At 36.4% G+C, this 21332-nt stretch overlaps 1 protein-coding gene across 2 annotated transcripts in view; it reads right to left on the minus strand.

Moving 5' to 3' along the window:
* The window catches only part of MATK (megakaryocyte-associated tyrosine kinase), a 716676-nt gene that overhangs the window by 39626 nt on the left and 655718 nt on the right, over nucleotides 1–21332 (minus strand). For both annotated transcript variants that reach the window (XM_044054018.1, XM_044054017.1), the window contains one exon: nucleotides 5553–5639. In XM_044054018.1, coding sequence (XP_043909953.1) covers nucleotides 5553–5639 — 87 coding nt within the window. The remainder of the gene's footprint in view (nucleotides 1–5552; nucleotides 5640–21332) is intronic.

Here is a 21332-nt window from a genome sequence, read left to right on the forward strand (position 1 = left end):
AAAAGTTACATTATTTCTTACATAGATTAGCATGCGATAAATAAGACCTGAGACAACTCTACTACAATATTTAAAAGATATTAAAAAAACATGATTAGAGGCAGCAAGGGGAAATTGAGTGATGTCTTAGTATGACAGATGGTGTTCATATTATGGTTACAGAAGGAATTAAGACGGAGAGAAGGAAAGTATAACAAGAATGCAGGGTAGGGTGTCTACAGCTAGCTTAGGTGAGAAGGCAGGAAAGAGAAAGAGGGAGAGGAAAGGTCTGCAGAGATGAAATGGATAAGGTGAGGTCGTGGGAAAAACAAAAGAAAGGAGGAGAATAGGAGGTTAGAGAGGCTTCTGAAGTGCGATGTAGGTCTGTAGAGATGAAAGGGATAAGGTGAGGTCGTGGGAAAAACAAAAGAAAGGAGGAGAATAGGAGGCTGGAGAGGCTTGTGAAGTGCGATTTAGGTCTGCAGAGATGAAATGGATAAGGTGAGGTCGTGGGAAAAACAAAAGAAAGGAGGAGAATAGGAGGCTGGAGAGGCTTGTGAAGTGCGATTTACGTCTGCAGAGATGAAAGGGATAAGGTGAGGTCATGGGAAAAACAAAAGAAAGGAGGAGAATAGGAGGCTGGAGAGGCTTGTGAAGTGCGATTTAGGTCTGCAGAGATGAAAGGGATAAGGTGAGGTCGTGGGAAAAACAAAAGAAAGGAGGAGAATAGGAGGCTGGAGAGGCTTGTGAAGTGCGATTTAGGTTGCAGGAGGTGAATGAAGTATAGTGAGTAAGTCAGACAGTACTGGCACAGGAGCAAGTCCAAGATTTTGTAAAGTATTATTTTAGGGAGTATTTAAATGTGAGTAGGCTAGAAATAGTTCTGGTGGTTAGAGCTAAGGAGTTCCATTTTTTTTGTTACTGGATACGAGCATAGGATTTGTCTAGGGGATTTATTCAGTTTATAGTGAGAAGCTATTTGTCTTCTGATCTAAGAGTTCTTTTACGGAAGCGTATGGTGATTAAAGGGGGAGGAGCTGGGCAGGCTAATAGTTTGTATATGATTTTATGTATTGTTTTAAGCTGAATGTAGAAGAGGTGGAGGGGGGAGTTCCAGCCAGCTAAGAATATGCAGACCTTTACAGTGATGAGTAAAGGAGGATGAATTAGTAGCAAACTTGGCAATTTTGTTGTAGCAGCTTTCAAGTTTACTTTTTAATGGAGGATTGTAAATTGGCAAGAATTGGTGTTCCATAGAGTAGGGAGAGCAGAAAGTAGGTTTTTGTTAGAGTATTTTTTTGTGGGTGTGCTCAGAAAATGTTTCTATATAGCATGCTTAGTTTTTGATGGATTTTCTTGATATTATTTTGCATGTGGAGGCAAAATTTAAGAGTATCATTTATTATGACTCCTAATAGTTTGGTATGGTGGGCTAATTCAATTGCAGTGCTGTTTACAAAACGATTTTGAAAGACGCTTTGTTAGGGGTGTGAGTTTTTGGGGTAAAGCAGTGAATTTGTTTTTTGGGGGAGTTGAGTATGACTTGTGCTCAATTTCTTGGAGGTGAGTTAAGGTGTTTGAAGCATAGATGATGACAGAGTCATATCCATACTGAATCAAGGTGCCTTTACAAGAAGATGATTGTAGGTGTGAATTAGTTTCCAAAGGAATAAAAATGAATGCACATATGTGAGGCAGTTGAACTGGACACTTCATTTTATGGAAAAGCTTACTGTAATTGTAATTCATGCATTTCAGTTTGAAGCCTACATCATTACAGACAAAATATATCCAAACCAACTAGTCTCCTTTAGCTCAAACCACTATCCCTTCCAAAATTGGAGGCACTGTTATGCATCTAATTGGACCAGGAACATCAGGTAACCTGTCCTACAAACTACTGTTGCATTATAATAAGCATCTCATGGGACCAGGAATGTCAGATAACTTGTCCTACAAACTACTGTTACATTATAATATGAGACAGTCTTACTAAGGATACATTAAACTGGAGAAAAGAGTAGTCATATACATATATTTTAGTTACATCACAAATGTCACTAAAAACTTTAACTTTCACACATCCATATTCCCTGAGTGTGGCTATGAGATGTCCTAATACTTTGTAATGTTATGATATTTGTATTCTTTATTAATTATGATCCAACAAAAGCATACAGAAAAAAAATGTATCTCAAACCTTTTGTGGTGACTTTAATTATGCACGTGTCAGTATTGGCTACCTTGCCTCACCACATCCTATTTGCTTCACATCAACAGAGCAACATTTGTATGTAGATCTATACCTGCTGTTCCTCCCACAAGGCAGCTGTTTCCATGCACCATTTGTACTACTAAAAAGGAAACACATGGACTTGGTGACAGACAGCAGAAAACAAAGGCCACTAACTGCTATTAAATTCATATGAACCGGAAAGGGGCAGACAGTTTTGTGAGATCTCATGCCAGGAGACAGTACATGTATACATGTTTATATGTATATATATATATATATATATATATATATATATATATATATATATATATATATATATATATATATATATATGTGTGTGTGTGTATATATATATATATATATGGTTCTACCTGACATAGTCGAAACCACACAACACCGACAACCACATCACCGACACCACATATTCGACAGTCCATAAACACGAAACCACACATAACCGACAACGAAATAACCGACGGTACACAAACACGAAACCCCATACACTGCACACACCACAATAACAATTAAAAACAAAACACATCCCCATTCCACAAACCACACACACAACACAAGCACACCAAAATCCTTACAAGCCCACACTAAACCTTACCCTAACCCTAAGGTCCGTCACTATCGCACACTTACCTACCCGCTCCCTAACCCTAACTCACTTAACCCGCCCTATCGCTCCCTAACCCTAACTCACTTAACCCACCCCTATCGCTCCCTAACCCTAACTCACTTAACCCACCCCTATCGCTCCCTAACCCTAACTCACTTAACCCACCCCTATCGCTCCTAACCCTAACTCACTTAACCCACCCCTATCCCCACAGACCGTCAATCTCCACACTTACCTGCCTCGCACCCTAACGTCCGTCACTACCGCATACTCACACAGCCTTTCCCCATGTCGGCATCCTCGGCGTTGGTGTTGTCATCCGTCGTGTCGGTCTTCTGCATTGTCGATGTTCTGCCACTCGCGATTCGCGTCGGTCTTCTTCGATTTCGATCTTCTGGAGCTCCGGATTCCGATGTCGGTCTTCTGCGCTGTCGACGAAGTCAGGTAGAACCGTATATATATATATATATATATATATATGTGTGTGTGTGTGTGTGTGTGTATATATATATATATATATATATATATATATATTAACCATGAATGTTCACTACACCAAGGAAGGTGGCAGGATGAATGTTCCGATAACAATTTACTGAACTCACAATGATGTAAATCTTATTTTTATTTCTGTTTGTTAACCATGAGTGCCTCACTGCACCAGGGAGGTCCAGGGATAACGGCTGTAATACTAACTTAACATAACCTCAAGAACTTAAACTGAAAATGTGAAACAGGCATTTTCTTATCATAGTTCCATTAATATAACAGCTGGCACAGTATAATTCTGCATAAGGCACTCCATTCATTTCAGACCATTGGAGAAGTCATATACAGCCATATCAGGTGTGTCACAGGTAATGGCATAAATATATGAAAGGTATTAAAAGGCAGAGGCCAGCATAGTCAGGTGCACACATGAACACCAGTAAAATTAATAATTCACAATAATCTACACACACTCAGACTGTCTGAGTTGGAAACAGACAGTTGTAAATTAAATATAATCTAACCTATTACAAATGAGGAATTAATAGATGGGCTACTAGATGCAGGGAGATATTTTCCTTTACAGTTAAAGATGAAAGTCCTGGAAAAACATAAAACCAATGGATGCTAACTAGTTTTGGTACAAATTGACTGGCAAATTATTTCCACATCATACCATACAGGTTAAACACCATTCCAACTGTCATAAGGAGTCTAGGCACTCTTGTTGATGTTATGATTTACTGTTACGGTGACTTCTTTTTACCATAACAATTTCTCAGTAAATCAGAAAGTGTTCTATCTGGTTCATCTAATTTCTAGAGGCATCTACTTTAGATCCAAAGAATCCCAGTTCCCCTTTACTCACACATCATTACATCCATTATTGAATATAATGTCCCTTTTTGCATGTGGATGGCTAAACATACCACTCAGCTTGAGAGGCCTCAGAGATATGTAAATACAAAGATCAACAGCATTAACACCCCTGGCCATCTACACTGACTAGTAGCCTTTTCCCCAAACTCAGTCTCATACAGAGCTCCTCCATACTAATCCTTGTCTAGCTTTTCAAGCTATGAAAGATCCAACCCTCATTGACATTGTATTCCTTTGCAGAATAACCGATTCCATGTTGTCATGATAGATTCATATTTCAACATACCCCCCCCCCCCCCCCCGGAACAAACCTCCACTGCATGTCAAGCAGAGCAGAACCCTTGTAACCTACAAGGTAAACCTTGATAAATGCATTGGAAGCCTCAGATTCTCCCATAGTCTATGTTGTTCTGCCCTCCTTTGGAGGGGGGGGGGGTACTTTTGAATATGGATTATTAGCTAGGTTTGTAAGCGTCTGTAGACTGATTGCCTACTACTTACCTGTGAACCTAAGAACCCATAAGGGAGATGGAATAGGATCTCAAGAGCTGAGAAAGGACAAAATAAGGGCAGTCATATAGACTATGTATATGTGAGGTCATGAGGTCATACTAGGAGGTACTGTCCTTGATATAACATGCTAAGGAAGCTGGGACAAATACAAAAATTAATGTGCTTTGAGTCAACATTAAATAACTATGTAGTTTAACTCAGAGCAGCTAACTGAATGGATAAGGATGAAAAGTAGCTTCCAGCTCATTGTAAGTGTTATTTTATCATAGTTGTGCAAGGAGGCAAGCAATTAGCAGTTCCCTGAACTTCCCACCAGATGGCGATAAGGGACACCTTCTTTACTAAAATAGGTTCTACACTCCCCTGTAATGCAGTACTGCTAGCTGTGATATCACTGCCCATGTCTAGTAACTACCTCAGCCACAGTGTTGGAATCCTTCCTGAACTGTCATAGGGTGACATCTGAAGTAAACCCTGTGGCCTGCCCATTACCTTAGTATGTGTTTTTCTCAAATAACAGCCACCTCCTTTGCATGTCACTATTTATTCTAGTCTGAAACCTGTAAACTTATTTGGTGTCCAGGCTTCTTCCTTTTTCCCAAATAAACTAATGGGTTAATCAGGCACTGCTTACCCTGTCTATACCTTCTTCTGCTATAGCTCAGCTGCATCCCACCATCTCAAACCCATCTTGCGTTTGTCATTCCAAAGGCAGTAGAATCCCTCCGAAATAACTTCCATGGATTCAAAATAAAATTTTGTGCATCAACACCAGCATTTTAGCACAGGAAGTAAAAGGATGAAAAAGAATATGACAATCGGTGGATAACTTACCATCCTAGGGTAAGGTGGTTTGCCAAATGAGAATATTTCCCAGAGAAGGATTCCATAACTCCACACGTCTGACTTGGTAGAAAATTTCTATAAAAAGAAATACAAATAAATGTCATTCAAAAAGTATTGCTGTAACCCATTTCTTCCTGGTTGTGTTTTCTCCCTTGTTAAATCAATACTGAACAGCTGGCCCACATCACTGCAGACATGCTTTATTGGTTATGTTACTTTGCATTCCGTTATTATGTTATATATGAGTGTTGTTGCTTGAAGCTGTTCTGTCCTAGTGTACTTCTCTGTTGTTGGCTCTGACAATCAGACTATACTTATACATGATCAGTGACTATAGTACCTCATAGTATTCATATAATTTTTTTTTTTTTTCAAAATCGTTTTTATTGAGATTATGTCATCGCAATACAGACACCTCTGAACATAAATCACTAACACAAAATTCTACAATCTAAATCTACCTATTTACAATTCTCATCCATATCTAACTGAGCAACAGGATTGATAATGAGGTAAAGTCATGACAGAATGTATTCATATATCAGTTTCCAAGTATCCCTCTGTGCTGAATTTAGCCTCATGGAATACCACAGATATTTATGTGCACATAAATGCTTTCTAGCGATATGTTTAAATCCTTCCCATGATAATTTAGACCTGTCTTTCCAATTTAGGGTGATGTAATATTTTATCAGCATAAATGATGTTATTAGAAGGTGCATATTCTTAATATTCGAGCCCATTGGGGGGATATGTAGGAGGGCAAATTTCCAAGATAGAGTTGATTTTTCATAGCCCATTTTTTCTAATTTGACCCATAGGGCACACCACAGTTTGTATGAGCATTTGCAGCTCCAAAAAATGTGAATGATATCTGCATCTTTCGAAGGGCAGAATTGGCAGTGTGGTGGGACTTCCTTGTATATCTTGTTTAAGATCGAGGGCGTAAAATATGCATTATTGACAATCATAAGTTGAGTATATCTGAATTTTTGCAGGGGTATGACTTTAGAAGATTTCTGAATCGCCTGAGCAATTACCCTGGAAGGGATTGTGGGATCCTGTTTTGTCCAATAATTAAAATGTATAGCCTCTTTCGTGTATCTGATAGACGTAATTATTTTATAGACATTAGAGATCATTTTCTTTTTCCGTGTCAGGAGATTCCATATTGTTTTACACATATCTATGTGAGAGTCTGGGATGTCTATATTGTCCCAAAATCTGCAACAAAGCTCTTTTATTTGTCTGATCATGATTGTATACTTGATCGGTAGGTTGAGTTTACTCCTGATGCTAGTTATAGATTCCTGCTTGAGTGAGAAGAAATCCAGAACAGTTTTTCCTTTAATTAGAGGGTATGAGTTCAAGTTAATCATCCTATCATTTAATTGAATATTGGGATTGAGATGTATAGGTTGGAGTAACCAAAAAGTTGTATGTAAGTTCAAAGATTTGAACAGATTTTGAGTAATTTTAACTTGAACCCATAAGTCATTTTGAACTTTATATCTTCTCTTGGCTGTATCATCTAAGAATGGGAGAGCCATGGGATTAATGTGTAGAGTTTTGACGTAGTTATGGTATAGTTTGACCCAAGTTGGACACCAGGTCTTGAGTTCTTCCCTGTAGCTCACAATATTGATTAGTCTACTACTTTTGTTAATTTCATACATTATTCTGAAGTCGGGTAAACCCAGGCCTCCTTTGTTCTTAGGGTATATGAGCTTTTGATAATTTATCCTGACAGGTCTTGGGTGCCAAATAAATTTTGATAGGGATGATTGAATATTACTGAAAACTTTATTATGGATCAGGATGTTTGCAGCATTAAAAATATACAGTAATCTCAGGAGAATATTCATTTTAATAATAGCTACTCTCGAAAGTAGTGGGAGTTTTATTTGTGCCCATCTTTCCAAGTCTTTTTGAATAGTGGACCATATCTTAGTCATATTTTCTTGATAATGCTTATGCGCATCTGTATGGAATGATATTCCTAGATAGTGTAGGTGGTTCTTGATTTTTATATTAGGTATAGATCTTCCGCTAGGGTATTGTGTGTAGATGTTTATTGGGAAAATCGTTGTCTTGTCCATATTAACCTTATAGTTCGCAAAATTAGAGAATAGCTGTAATGAGTTATTTATCTTAATAATATCTGTGTTGGGGAGCGAGTAATAAATATTTAAATCATCTGCATATGCCGAGAGAGTTATCTCAGTATTAAATAAAACAGGAATATTGTGAAATGTTCTCTGTTTTATTAGTAAAAACAAGGGTTCTATATATAAATTAAATACAAATGGTGATAAGGGACAACCCTGTCTAATCCCATTATTAATTTCTATTTTCTTTGAGTTATACTTGTTTATTTGTAAAGAGGTATATGCTTTCTTATGCAGGGTGTTAATATAATGAATAAACTGTGTGGGAAATTTAAATTTTTGCAGAATCGAGTTCAAGAAAATCTTATTGATTCTATCAAATGCTTTAGATGCATCAATAGCTAAAGTGTAAATAGGAGTATGTTTGATTAAGGATAGGGAAATCATTGCATCAAGAGTGAGTGTCTGATCAAACGTTTGTCTCTGATTAATAAACTCTGATTGCTCTGGGGAAATGATTTTAGTAATTACTGTCTTAATTCTATTAGCTAATATTGTTACCATAATTTTCATATCCATATTAATAATGGAAATGGGCCTATAGTTATTAGGGTTGATGGTGTCCGTGTTCGGTTTAGGTATTAGTATAGTACTAGATGCATTCAAATGAGGGTCAGAAATACACCCTTGTATAATGTAGTTATACAGGTGGTAAAGTATGATCGACATCTTAGAGCTGAAGTTCTTATAGAATTCCGCTGAGAATCCATCTGGCCCCAGTGCCTTATTATTTTTGAGATTATTAATAGTTGTTTTGATATCCATTTGTGTGATCTCGGCTGATAATAAGGTTTGTTGTTGTTCCCCTAAGCTAGAAAATGTTAAATTGTTAAGGAATAAATGTAATTCCTGTTCATTGATAGTCTTGGGGGTAGGGTTGTATACCTCTTCATATGACTTCTCAAAAACTTTAATTATATCTTGTGAGTTATAATAGCATTTATGTTGGAAAATAATTTTCGATATAAAAGGGGTGGGTTTATGTTGATTAAGTAATCTCGCTAAAAATCTAGAGGGAAGTTGGGCCCAATGTGAGTAGTTTGCTAAATTTTTAATTTCATGGAATGATAGGTTTTCTGCTTGTAAAGATACTAGTTTAACCTACAGTTGATTAATAGATTTCTCTATAACCGAGGAGTATTTCTGCTGCATCTGCAGCTCAAGTCTGGTTAGCTCTTCCTTGATACTCTTTTCTTTAGTGAGAAGGTTTTTCCTGTAATAAGCAGATTTATTAATTAACATTCCTCTGATTAAAACTTTCGTGGTAGCCCAGGTTATGTCAAACGGAGTGTTAATGTCCTTAATAGATAGTATGCATTGGTCCAGCAAGGTATCAATTTCTTTTCTAATATCAGTCTTTTCTAGTAGGTTAGGGTTTAGGTGCCAGCATCTCATAAGGTTTTTGGGGGCGTTCGAATGTAACCAATCTATTATTAATGTAATTTTTGAGTGGTCCGAGATACATCTCGGTTCTATGTATATGGAGATATCAAATCTTAGAAAAGTATCTGAAATTAAGAAAGAATCCAGTCTGGACCAAGTCTTATGACATTGGGAGAAAAAAGTATATCCTTTATTGTCCGTGGTAGAAAAGTTATTACGGTACGGGTCAATTAACCTAAAATCGTTTTTAATTTCAAAAAATAGCGGTAGTGGCCTGTGAGTTATTTGTGGTTATATTGTTAGTTCTGTCTATTTTTGGGTCTTGGACAGAGTTCCAGTCTCCACCTATAATATAGTAATGTTCTGGAAAGGCACGTAAAATGTTACATATACCCATTATAAATTTGTGTTGGGAAGTGCATGGGGCATAGATATTCAAAATTAAAAGTGGTTTATCTAAATTGTCAGTTTTGGTTACGAAGTAACACCATCTGCCCTCTGGGTCTGAATCCTGCCTTAAAATATCCTGTTGGAAGGAGTTTTTAATAATAGCAGCAACCCCCGCTTTGTTAGTTTTATTGCCTGCTGCTATAATGGATTTAATCCACTTTTTATTAGTCGTGATGTTCCACTGCTCCCTCATCAAGTGTGTTTCTTGTAACATAATAAAGCCTAGGTTGGATTTGAACACTAAGTGAAGGATCAATTTTCTTTTGTTATCGGTTTGTAAACCCTTGACATTCCATGACACTATCTTCCACATGATATCATTAATACTTGTAAGCAGAAGTGAAATCTATACATTAGTATGTTATATATATTCAGCACAGAAGGAAAATTCATATGAAACAGACTAGTTAAACATAGATGAGCAACTCTTCCAGCCTTAATCCAGTGCCTAACCACTACCTCAATTACCCTGGAAGAGGGTGGGATACCTAAACGCTTTGAAAACACAGTTGTTAAATAAACAATAACGCTTTTCATTTTAAGATCTAGTAACATGAACTCCACATAAAGCTTGTATCCCAGTTCCCTACCTCTTTCCTTTCTAAGCATAGAGAACTAAGCTGTCTTAAGTACAGTTACTTGACACATCGTTCAGAGCACAACTTGTAGGTATTGTGAGCGCTCTTAATTAACTTATAGATATATAGTAAGACTTTACAACATCATCCAATAAATTTTAAGCAATCTAACTATTAAATGTCCTCTTTCAGCCCTAGAATGAATGGTGAGTTTGATCTAAGCACATGGTCAAAGTCAACATATTAAAAGCATAGAGCGTCAGAAAACCCAAACACTATCTGTATTGTACCAAATTCCTAGTGCATAATAGGTCAAGGCTATGCTTATACAAGGCTTACAAACAACTGTCTAACAAAGATGGCTTTACCCTTTTTAGAAGGTTAAACTTATTACAAACAAGAAACGCAGACTTCTTATGCAACATCGTATTCTTTGCAGATGTGTCTGATTGGCATTTGTGTGGGCTACAGACTAGAGCGAAATGTAAGCCCATTATAGCCTATTTTTATAGATAGGTTACAGTACCTTCAATTTGTTGCCTTTCCTGGGGTCAGTCACTAGTAGAGGAAACAAAGAAAATGGATATGACCCCCACGTAAAGCTTTTGTACCTCCGTACATTGGATTACATTCCTTAACCGGTCATGTTCTGTGTATTGGTGCAGAGTTGAGCTGAAACCTTCCCTGTAACTTTAAGGTTGCCCTGCATTCTGCGAGGTCATCGTGTACGTAGAGGTTACGTTGGCATCAATCTCCTGCTGGGATCTGTAGTTGTTCTTGCAACCAGGCGACCACGAGGGATATGGGCCCAGGAATTGGCTACCGAAGGCAGACCAGAAATGAAGGCCCTTCCTATGCATGGGTTTTCTAAGGCAACATGAGGAATGCAGGTAAACATTCTTCTATAGGGATAGCAGAGTTATCAGAAAAATCTCGCTTTGTTTCTGTCGCATGTTTGCAGTAGCATATGGTTCTTAATTCAGGCTGTGTTTGCCGCTTTACCTGGGTTAGTTTTAAAGATTTTAAGAAATAGCGTCGCTGCTTCTTCTTTATTGCTCATAGAGTATCTCTGATCCTGCGTTGAAAAGGAGAGCGTATTGGGGTATTTCATTTGGAATTTGATATGCTTATTAATGAGAAAAGCACAGTATGGGGCCAGATTTTGCCTTTCAAGTTTAATTTGATATGGCAGGTCTTGTGTGATGGTTATTCTCATTCCCTGCCAGTCCACCGTTTTTTTAGATTTAGCAGCAGCTAACAGTTTATTTACATGGCAGAAGTTGAGAATTTTTGCATACGCAATTCTTGGGTTGTTTAACACTGGGGAAGCTCTTAGAGCTCTATGCGCCCTTTCAATTGTAACTTGCTTAGCTTTTGATCACTATCCAGGAACAGCGCGAATATTGATGTAAGCGCCTCTATAAGCTTGTTTTGTTCAATGTTTTCAGGAATACCCCTTATGACTAAGTTGTTTCTTCTAGATCTGGCTTCGAGATCCAGTATTTTTGCCTGTAGATCCTGAATTGATTTTTTATTGGAATCTGCCTCTTTTTGCATGGTTTCAATTTTGATGTCCTGGTCCATTATTTTAGATTCAATTTTGTCCATCCTTGTTAAGATTTTGTCTGTGGATGAGCCAATAGCCTTTGTCTGAGCTGTTAAATTTTGTATCGCCTCTTGGATGGGTTGCAGTGCTGTTTTCAGGTCTTCAAAGTTAGAGTTTTCTGCTTTGTTTTTAGTTGGATTTGCATTTTTATTGGTGCCCAACGATTTATGAAATCTGGCTCTTTTAGATGTAGTATCCTTTTCCGGAGAATTAATTGCTGTGAATTTAGATTTGGTAGTCTGACTCTCCATATCTTCCGCAGCTAGTGGCATTCTGCTTGTTTACCTTAGATGATTTAGTAGATCTTTTTCTGTTATGTTTTCAGGAAGTCACTGGCCTACTTACTATCTGCACTGAGTTCACATGTGGCAAACAACTGAGTACTTATCAGTAGGAATCCAGCCTTTAAGAAAAATAATTCAGGATTTTTCTTCCTTCAGGTACGTGGACCAAGTTAGATGGATGATTAATCCATATGTTTTGATGTAGAAAGCACTTTGTCTTACTTGTCTTAGAGTAAAGAATTACGGTATAGTGCTCCAATGAGTTTCAGCACTCCCTACAGGACAGCGGCCATCTTGCTTCTCCCACATAGTATTCATATAATTTGTACAGGAGTACAGTTCAACAAACAATATCATCCACAGATTACTGATAGCACTAAAGATAATTAAAGTTGTGCTCAAAATGTATGATTAGTGTAGTCATCAGCTACCTCTGGCATCTTTTAGAAACTTCTTGGAATCGGAGATACAGTTGTCATTCGGTCTGCCTTTACTCCTCCTCCTAACACCCCTCACCTCACTCATATATTTCAGTTCGACAAGTCCTCCTCTTTTGCTATCCTCTATCTTTTCACACCACACATCTTGTCCTTACACACTTTGTTTGTTTTGTCTGCAAAAAGATTTTTTACCTCTTTCCCCAGTCAGACAGAAATTACCACTTTCAGAGAGATGTTGAGTCTAGGCCTCCCTGTGGTCTCCTCACAGCAATAACATTAAAAGGGTTAGATGGTCCAGAACTATTAAGTGTTGGCAGGTATCATACTAGCAGAAAAGAAACCCTTTTTATGGGTTTTAATGTTGAAGAACGTCGGGCATAGGCTGGGTTAGCATTTCAGAGTTGGGCAGCTCAAGGTAGCTGTTATAACAGCTAATGGTCAGATCTTTCAATATTATTTGTGTTATAAGCTCTAGTGGTCTTGCACTGTTTTTTATTGTCATAACTTGTTGAATCCTTGTACCTGGTCTGTCTTGATTTGTCTGCTACATCAGCTTTTGGAGTCTTGCACTGGTTTTAAGATTGCTTAGCTATTAAAACAGCTTTTTGATCTTTTTATCAGATTTATTTAAGGTTATCTGTTATAACAGCTGTTGTATACCTGAACCTTGTTGTCCTAAGCAGTTGGCAGTTGTTATCTTATTGTGAGTACTGAAGGAGTATGAGGACATACACAACAGAGTCAATGGTCTACAAGACGAAGGTCTTACCAGCAGCAGGATCCATGACTTCCTGTTAGTTCCTCATTCAAGGATACCAAAATTCTTTGGTATCACTAAACCCCACAAGAACATCAACAACCCACACTACAGACAAGCAGTGGTAAGAGGGGGATCTGCCACTGACCACCTCTCCGTTTATCTGTAATTCTAGATTAATGCCCAGCTAAAGAAGCAAAATCCTTTCTATTAGACACACTGGATTTCCTCTGCTAGAATTGAAGCGCTGTATACTATATTTCTGCACAACTTCTGCATCGATGCTATGGAAATGGACACCAGCATCCCCATGGGAAACAAGTCTTATTACCACATTACAAAGCCTACTTAGCAATAACTTCTTCATGTTCAACCAGCAACTCCACAGACACACCAAGGTAATATCAATGGGGGCTGCCATGGTTCCCAGCAATTTCAAAGTGGAAGATGGGAAACTATATGCAGCTCAATGTTTAACAAGATAAAAATGCTACCTAAGATTTATAGATGACATTGTTATCATATAAGAGGACATGTAAGGACAACCTCAGTGAATCCACAGACTTCGTGAAATTCATCGTCCACCATAACAGAAATAATGTTAGTTTTCTGAACCTAGCGATCTACAAAAAAAAAAAAAAAAAAAACAGACACTTACAAACTTAGCAACAATGTCTACATGGTAATCATCATGGGAAATAAGCCTCTCTGTAAACTACTTGTTCCAGGTCCAACATTCATCTACAAAAAAGTAGAAATCTTATAAGTACCTGGAGTCCAAGGAATACCACAGGATCTCGGATGTTAGTGGTACCTTCCCATTCAACCCTACCCCCCAACTGCAAATTTTGCAGCTACATGAAAGGATCATTTAACATGCCCAAACACAAAGAAAGCATATTTCAGCAAAGGGAGCAATGTGCCAAATGTGAAAATTCTATGTGAGGAAGACCATAAACACCGAAGAAGAGAATCACCTGGCATTGTTCTAAGATAAAACATGGAGTAAATAAAATCTCACTCATGATGAATGCCACAGAAAATCAAGGCACTCATTCCTTTAGTTCCATTTGATAGATTCAGTTCTTAATGACCACTGGAAGACAACATAAAGATGCTGCTCAACACGAAAGGACTAAAATGGCAGATAAAATTGAATGGATACAGTTCTCCTGGTCTGAATATATCCAGTTCAATAAAAAACATACTACATCTCAGGAAAGTAAATCATCAGAACTTTTACTAAGGGTATGAAGGGCTTCCACTATGGACTGAGCCAACCAATAAATTTAAAAGGTAAACTTTAATTGGATTTCCTGGTATTGATTAACCTGTTTCACTCCACATTCCACAGTAATATTTCATATATGCAGTGCAGTTTCACCACAGCAAAATGTATATTGAAAACTGCCTTAGTGCTCTAGTATTCTATTTTTTTGTTTTTCTCTTAATTTCCTGCATGATATTTGACTTGATTTTAATCTGGTTTGTTTCATGTAATGTATGTCAGATGATTACATTTTAAGTTTTATTTTATGATATTTCTGAAACCAGGATTCACAAATGCCAATATCTCAGTGTCCTTATATAGAGCATTTGATATTGCTTACCCATCTAAACATAGCAATAATCTCCAACCTCAAGTTAGGATATTATAACTGGGTACTTTCATTTCAAAGGTTTTGGAATTTTACAATCTGAAGAAGCTCCTAAGGGTGAAAATAACATCCATCAGATCTTGTTTAGCATTTATGAGACACACTAATAGGCACTTTCTATAAAAAAGGGCACCACTTCCCCCAAGATAGTATAATTTCTTTTAGAAAATGTTGCACCTCTCTCACTTATAACTACTAATAAATTCATTGGCTCTATCCCTTGAAAACCTTATTTAACTAAACTGACAGGCATTGTTTTCATAGCAGAATGCCACATAGCCTATTGATTCAACTAAAAAACCCATTAAGACACATAGTACTCCCCTCCCTTAGTAACAGACCTGGCTGAAGGTCATTCAAAACTCCTGGTTTTGAAATTCAGTCAGGAAAACTCCCTCATAATAAGAGACTAATTTACAACAGTGAAAAAAATGTAATGATTACTGACAAAAAGACAAGAACAAAATTATAAAACACTAGCTCCTCACCGATTATTTGACACAAAATAAGTATAAGGACATATGAATCTAAAAGGAGAACCTCTGTGAAAATAAAAATAATCCAATAAAAACTAAAAACAGTTCACTGTGCTTGAGCAGCAAATAGCAAATAAATTACTTCATCAGTACATATGAAACAGAATAGACTCACTCTAATCCAAGACTGAATCTTAAATCAAGTCCACTGTAGTAGCCACAAGAAAACACCAGCTATTGTTACATTCCCATGCAAAAGGAATATGTTTTAAATTCACCAATGATGAAAGGAAATCCACCAACGAATGAGTCAAAGTCCAGTGGGCGGCCACTTGAACCTTTTGATCTCTCACTAACTAGTTTTGATTTCTCCAATCCTCTCACTAATATAATGAATATAAATTAAGCAGCAATGGCAATTCCTTGTTAGATCTTTTTAAATCAGTCAGTGAAAGCACTATCTTTCAAATAAAGCTATTTTAAGTACAGATTAAAAGTGTAACAATTTGTATTGTGTTGCAGACAATGTGATACCTGCCGCCTGCTTAGAATAACAAGCATCAAGGATCATTCTTTTTATAACATCCCCAATCAAAGAAACAGATGGCATGGCCACCTCACTGGTTGAATATGCAATGTCTTTTACATTAATTTGTATTAAAAGTGTTGATTGTTTTATCATATATTAAGCAGCAGTGGCCAAGGGGACTGAAATAAAGTTATGCATCGTCCTGGCTATGTGGTTCAGTTTGTGCTTATGCATCACATAAACTGCAAGTTGCCTTGTAGGTGAATATATATATATATATATATATATATATATATATATATATATATATATGTGTGTGTGTGTGTGTGTGTGTGTGTGTATGTGTGCGTGTGTATACCTTAAGGGTGTCTGCAGATTGTAGTACAGACTCAGTATGACTGCCATGAGTGCAAATAGTACACAAAGTGGGGAAATGCATATGAACTGCAATTCTACAAATGTGGGGAAATTTTCCTTTCCCCAAGTTGCAGTGACCTAAAAGCTGATTTGGGGGATAGGGTAGCTTTGCTACTTTATAAAATCAGACATTAAATACAACTATACAACTTCAGGTGAACATTTTGAATTCAACTGGAATCTGAACTCCTTACATTTTCAGTGATATCACACAAAAGTATATGTTTTATATCTATCTATAAAGATAGATATATAGATTTAAAACACATACATATCTATATATCTATATCTATAACACATATACACACACACACACACGTGTGTGTGTATGTGTGTGTGTGTGTGTGTGTGTGTGTGTGTGTGTGTGTGTGTGTGTGTGTGTGTGTGTGTGTGTGTGTGTAAGTCTGTATCTAATCCCAGTTGATCTAATTATACTGTCTAGTATATTTTTGATCAATGATTTTAGCTTTAATATATAAGTAATATTGCAGTTTGCTTTACCACAGTATGTTGGATTGTGCGAGTTGGTGATGCACTTCAAGTGTTTTCCACTGCTTGCACTGCAGTGTGACCATGGAGTTATTATATATAATTTGGAGGGGGGATGAAGTTGTGTTACATGAAATATGTTTTAGGTACACTGAGTTTAGATCATAAGACACAGTTTCTTGTATATCTATATCTATCTATTTACATACACACACACACACTATATGTGTGTGTGTGTGTGTGTGTGTGTGTGTGTGTGTGTGTGTGTGTGTGTGTGTGTATATATAGATATATATATATATATATATATATATATATATATATATAAAAGGCTGAAGTAGAGAATGTTTAAAAGTTAAAGATGTCAAGTATAAAATACAGGCAAAAACCTTGTGAACATTCACATTAACAAGTACCTATAACAAGAACATATAAAAGATCACAAAAAGAAAACAATTTCATTTTGAGATCTTAAACTCAAGTACATAATTTGTCAAAGTGATATTAATGTTATAGAAAGGGTTTTCTATTATATGGTCTAGGGTTAGGGAAAGGGTTAGGGTTTGCATGCAATTCTTAGGAGGGCAGGAGGGCTTTGCTCCCCCCAACTGCCTTAGGAGTATATTTTAACACCAGCCATAACCTGAACCCAGCTCCTGCCCCAACCCAATTGCCTAAGACTGTGCAGCATGAGTTTAGGTGTCTTGCACAGAACTAAGTCTTGTGAATGATTTTCTCCTTTTGTTTAAGAGATGTATTTTAATGTTATTTTGTGAAGTGGCAATTGAGTAATTTATTTCAGTTTTGTAGTTTATTGAAGCCTATCTATGATTTGTTAATTTTATATTTTAGTTATATTGCTTCAGTTCACATATGTGTACTAAGGTTAGACAGATAGCAAGTGGATTTTTGAAAGTTAAACCATCTTCTTAATTTCTAGTTGCAGTTAGTATTTCATTAGATTTTCATTCTTTCATTTTTACTTTTTTTTCATATTAACAACAGTACATTTCATTTGTAGTGTGTTGTCTAGTTGGGTAGTGTTGAATTTGCTGGTTATGTGAAATTTGTGTGTGCATTAGGTAAAGTTCATTTTTATACTTTAGAATTGTAGTAAATGGTAAATGCAGTATGTGTTTCAGTTTTTTTTTATTCATCAATTTCTGGCTAAAGTAAAGGTAGATTTAGGTTCATGGTTGTTTTACATAGGCTACAAAACATTTGGTGAGTGTATGTAGTGTCTAAAGTTACTTTGTTACATTGTAATCAAGCTGCAGTACATTTTATGACAGGTTTTTCTAAGCGCATATAGAGAAGAATTCGTATCTATGACAACCTGCTTGATATACCATGCAAGACTTGAAGTACTACCCAAAAAAAGTTCCTAACCACATTAGGTAACACTGAAGGTGAAATGAAGCCATTTATGTATGACATACCAGAATCCTGACTTATCAATTGTTTTTAAACTATTGATCTTTTGACAATTAATAGATTTCAAGTAGCATAAGATATTTTTTGTTTGTTAAAGTCAATACTTGAATTAATAAATGTAAAGCTTATCAGTTTTACAGAAAAGTATACTTTTTATTCTAACATACCCTGAAAATACTTTTTAAAAAATAGGAAAGTTGGGTCAGGTGCCAAAACACTTTATGCTTGGGTGTGTAAACATTTCTGCATACATACATACATAAATCCAAGGTGAGACTTACATTCTTCCTCAGGCAATACATACATACATACATATATACATACATACATACGTACATACAAATATTTCAAGCACGGACATTAATGTCCTTCTAGCCTGCCAATATACCAAAACACTTGTCCCATAATAAGTGGGTTCTATATTATCTGCAAAAAAAAACAAACAAATGCTGGCGAGAGGCGTGGTCAGAATGCACAAGTGAAAATGTCTGAAAGACATAAAATTTATTCCATCCACATAAAGCGCTTTTCGTCATATAATAAACCATCAAGTCATGTGTTTAAGCTACCAATGAAAGGGGTAGAGTAATTTACATATTTGTTGAAGTACAGCCCTACCTCCTAACACAACTACTACTGAAATGGTTTGTCTTAAAAAATATATATTAACTTCAACATGCCTTAAAAATCATCAAAATCAAACCACTGTAAACATACGATTGTACCTAATACATGTATAAACAAATAAACTAAGGATGCAATCAATTTACAAAATAATGTTAGTAATTTGTACACTCAAAACATTTTAATATTATTTCACTTTATCTTACTAAGCTCTTTAATTTTAGAAGACATAACATCGAGCATACTTCATTTAAGCCTGTATGACTATAGGCATTAACTAAAATTTGTCAGTAGAGCTCCAGTTCATCTAACTTAAGTGAACTGGGTTCTATATTATAACAGTGAATGGTTAAAATAGCAAACACTGTATAACTGACCCTAAAATATCGAAACAGCAAAATGCCGAACACACGGAACAGTGATTTTTTTTCCCCAGGGAAAAAAAGATCACTGCTCCATAAAAAAAAACAAAAAACCCCAAACACAAAATAAAGTGGGGGGCTTTGTCCACCACAGCCCCGATGTGGGGGGCTGTGCCCCTCACACTCCCCTACTTAAATATACCAACTCCAAGATTGCACCACAGTGGAGGAAATGGCAAAGTCACGAAAACAGCCCAGTGATTTTTTCCCTGGGAAAAAAATAGCTGTTCCATGCGTTCGGGATTTCACCGTTTAGAATAAAAAGCTTTGATTAAACAGTGTTTGCTATTTTAAGCAATTGCTGATTTAATAGGGAACCTAATAAGTGTCCAGGCTGTTCTTAAAAATATCTAAACTAGTATTTGCTTTAATGTAATTTGGTAGTCTGTTCCACGCATCAGCTACTCTGTCAGAGAACCAATTAGACACTTCTCATTCCTATAGATAACAGACAATAAGTACAAATGATAAATATTACAACCTTTCCTGGGCATTCTTAGTTCAATATCTGTTTCCTAAAGACTCTATGTTATCATCGTTAACTGTCAACTGTCCAGAGTTTTGCAGAATATCCAGATTTTTGCCTCATATTTTTTTGCATATTCCTCATAAAATTTGTCATCTTCTGGCAAATCATTGAGGACTGAAGTCAGTTATGATCCTCAATTGCTCCAAGTGTGCATCTTAATTTACAGTATATCAATATATTGTGTCTAAACCTGCTTATGTTCCATAGGAATGCATCTTGTGATCTATAAATGTAGAAAATGCATCACTATTTTCTAAAAGATAAATCTGCAGGTGCTGTGAAATGTCACCTCTCAGACAAGTTACACCTGCAAGTATATTCAAAATATGAAGCTAAATTATGAAAAAAATATCATAACTGTAAATATGGTGTTAGTGTACTGAAAACAGCCCTCTAACATTTGTAGTTAGCAGTTATATAGCAAAAAGATATTATTCACATTTTTTCTGGCTATCAAGAATGGGGAACTGTTTTCATGAATATGCTGTGAGAAATAACCTTTTGAGCAATGTATTAGTATTTTTTTCTCTTGACATATGCAAAAAAAGAAGAATATGAAATGTGGTACCACAATTCTAAAGCATCAAAACTGTGAACATGTATCTTTGTCAGGTGCAGCTTATAAATTTGTAGTTACTATTGTGTCACCCTGTGCTACTATATATGCATTGTTTCCCCAAGTACTGACTAGGTGCACAATCCAGGAGACCACTAAGCAGCTTAGCTTAGTTTCCTAGTTCCGGCAGAACACTGTAGTGACTTACAAAAGGTCATAAAGCCAACAGATGAAGGTTGAAGGAATCAAACTCTGCACTACAGGAAGCAGTTTGCTAACAGTTCATAGCCTTAATCTTCAGCTTAAATTGCTAAATCAAAACATCTCATATTCATTGCTGTTGTCACTTTTTTAGATTTAGACAAATTTTTTTCACTACAAAAAATATTTGATTTGCTTTGTTATGCCTGCCTGTTATAAAAAGTCATATACCGATATGGACCCTTTTATACGTTTTTTGATCACATATTCATCGACTCAGATTGGTTTAGTGTGAACACTGCCCTTCATTCAAGGTACAGCAACCTCAAAATTTACAATAACAGGACAGTAGTGCAAGGGTTAAAAATCTCCTGCATGGTGGTTGGTCCTCCTTCAGAAAATGTACATCTTAGCAAAATTTTCAAAAGCTATGCCAAAAATTTTTTACAGCTTAGCATTAAAAATGCTACAACAAGCAGGTAGGTAATGCCTTCCTAGTAACTGGGGCAGACAGAAATATCCTGTGGAACGATCTTTGGCAAATTCTCTGGAGGCTGGTCTTTATACCGTACATATCATGGGAGACCAAATTGGCTGTTTTTAAGTAGTATTTTATACTTCTTGTTCTGAGATCAATTTAGAAGACATGACCTTTAGGGAATTATCTCGCAGCAGGGCTGGCTCAGGACTGCACCCTCCACTTTTGTAAAACATATTTTATTTCTTTATTTATTTTTTAAGTAAAAAGGTTTTCATAAAAAAAATGT

The sequence above is a fragment of the Protopterus annectens genome, chromosome 13.part0 (assembly GCF_019279795.1).
Source record: "Protopterus annectens isolate FY-2018-M chromosome 13.part0, PAN1.0, whole genome shotgun sequence".
NCBI classification, from domain to species: domain Eukaryota; kingdom Metazoa; phylum Chordata; order Ceratodontiformes; family Protopteridae; genus Protopterus; species Protopterus annectens.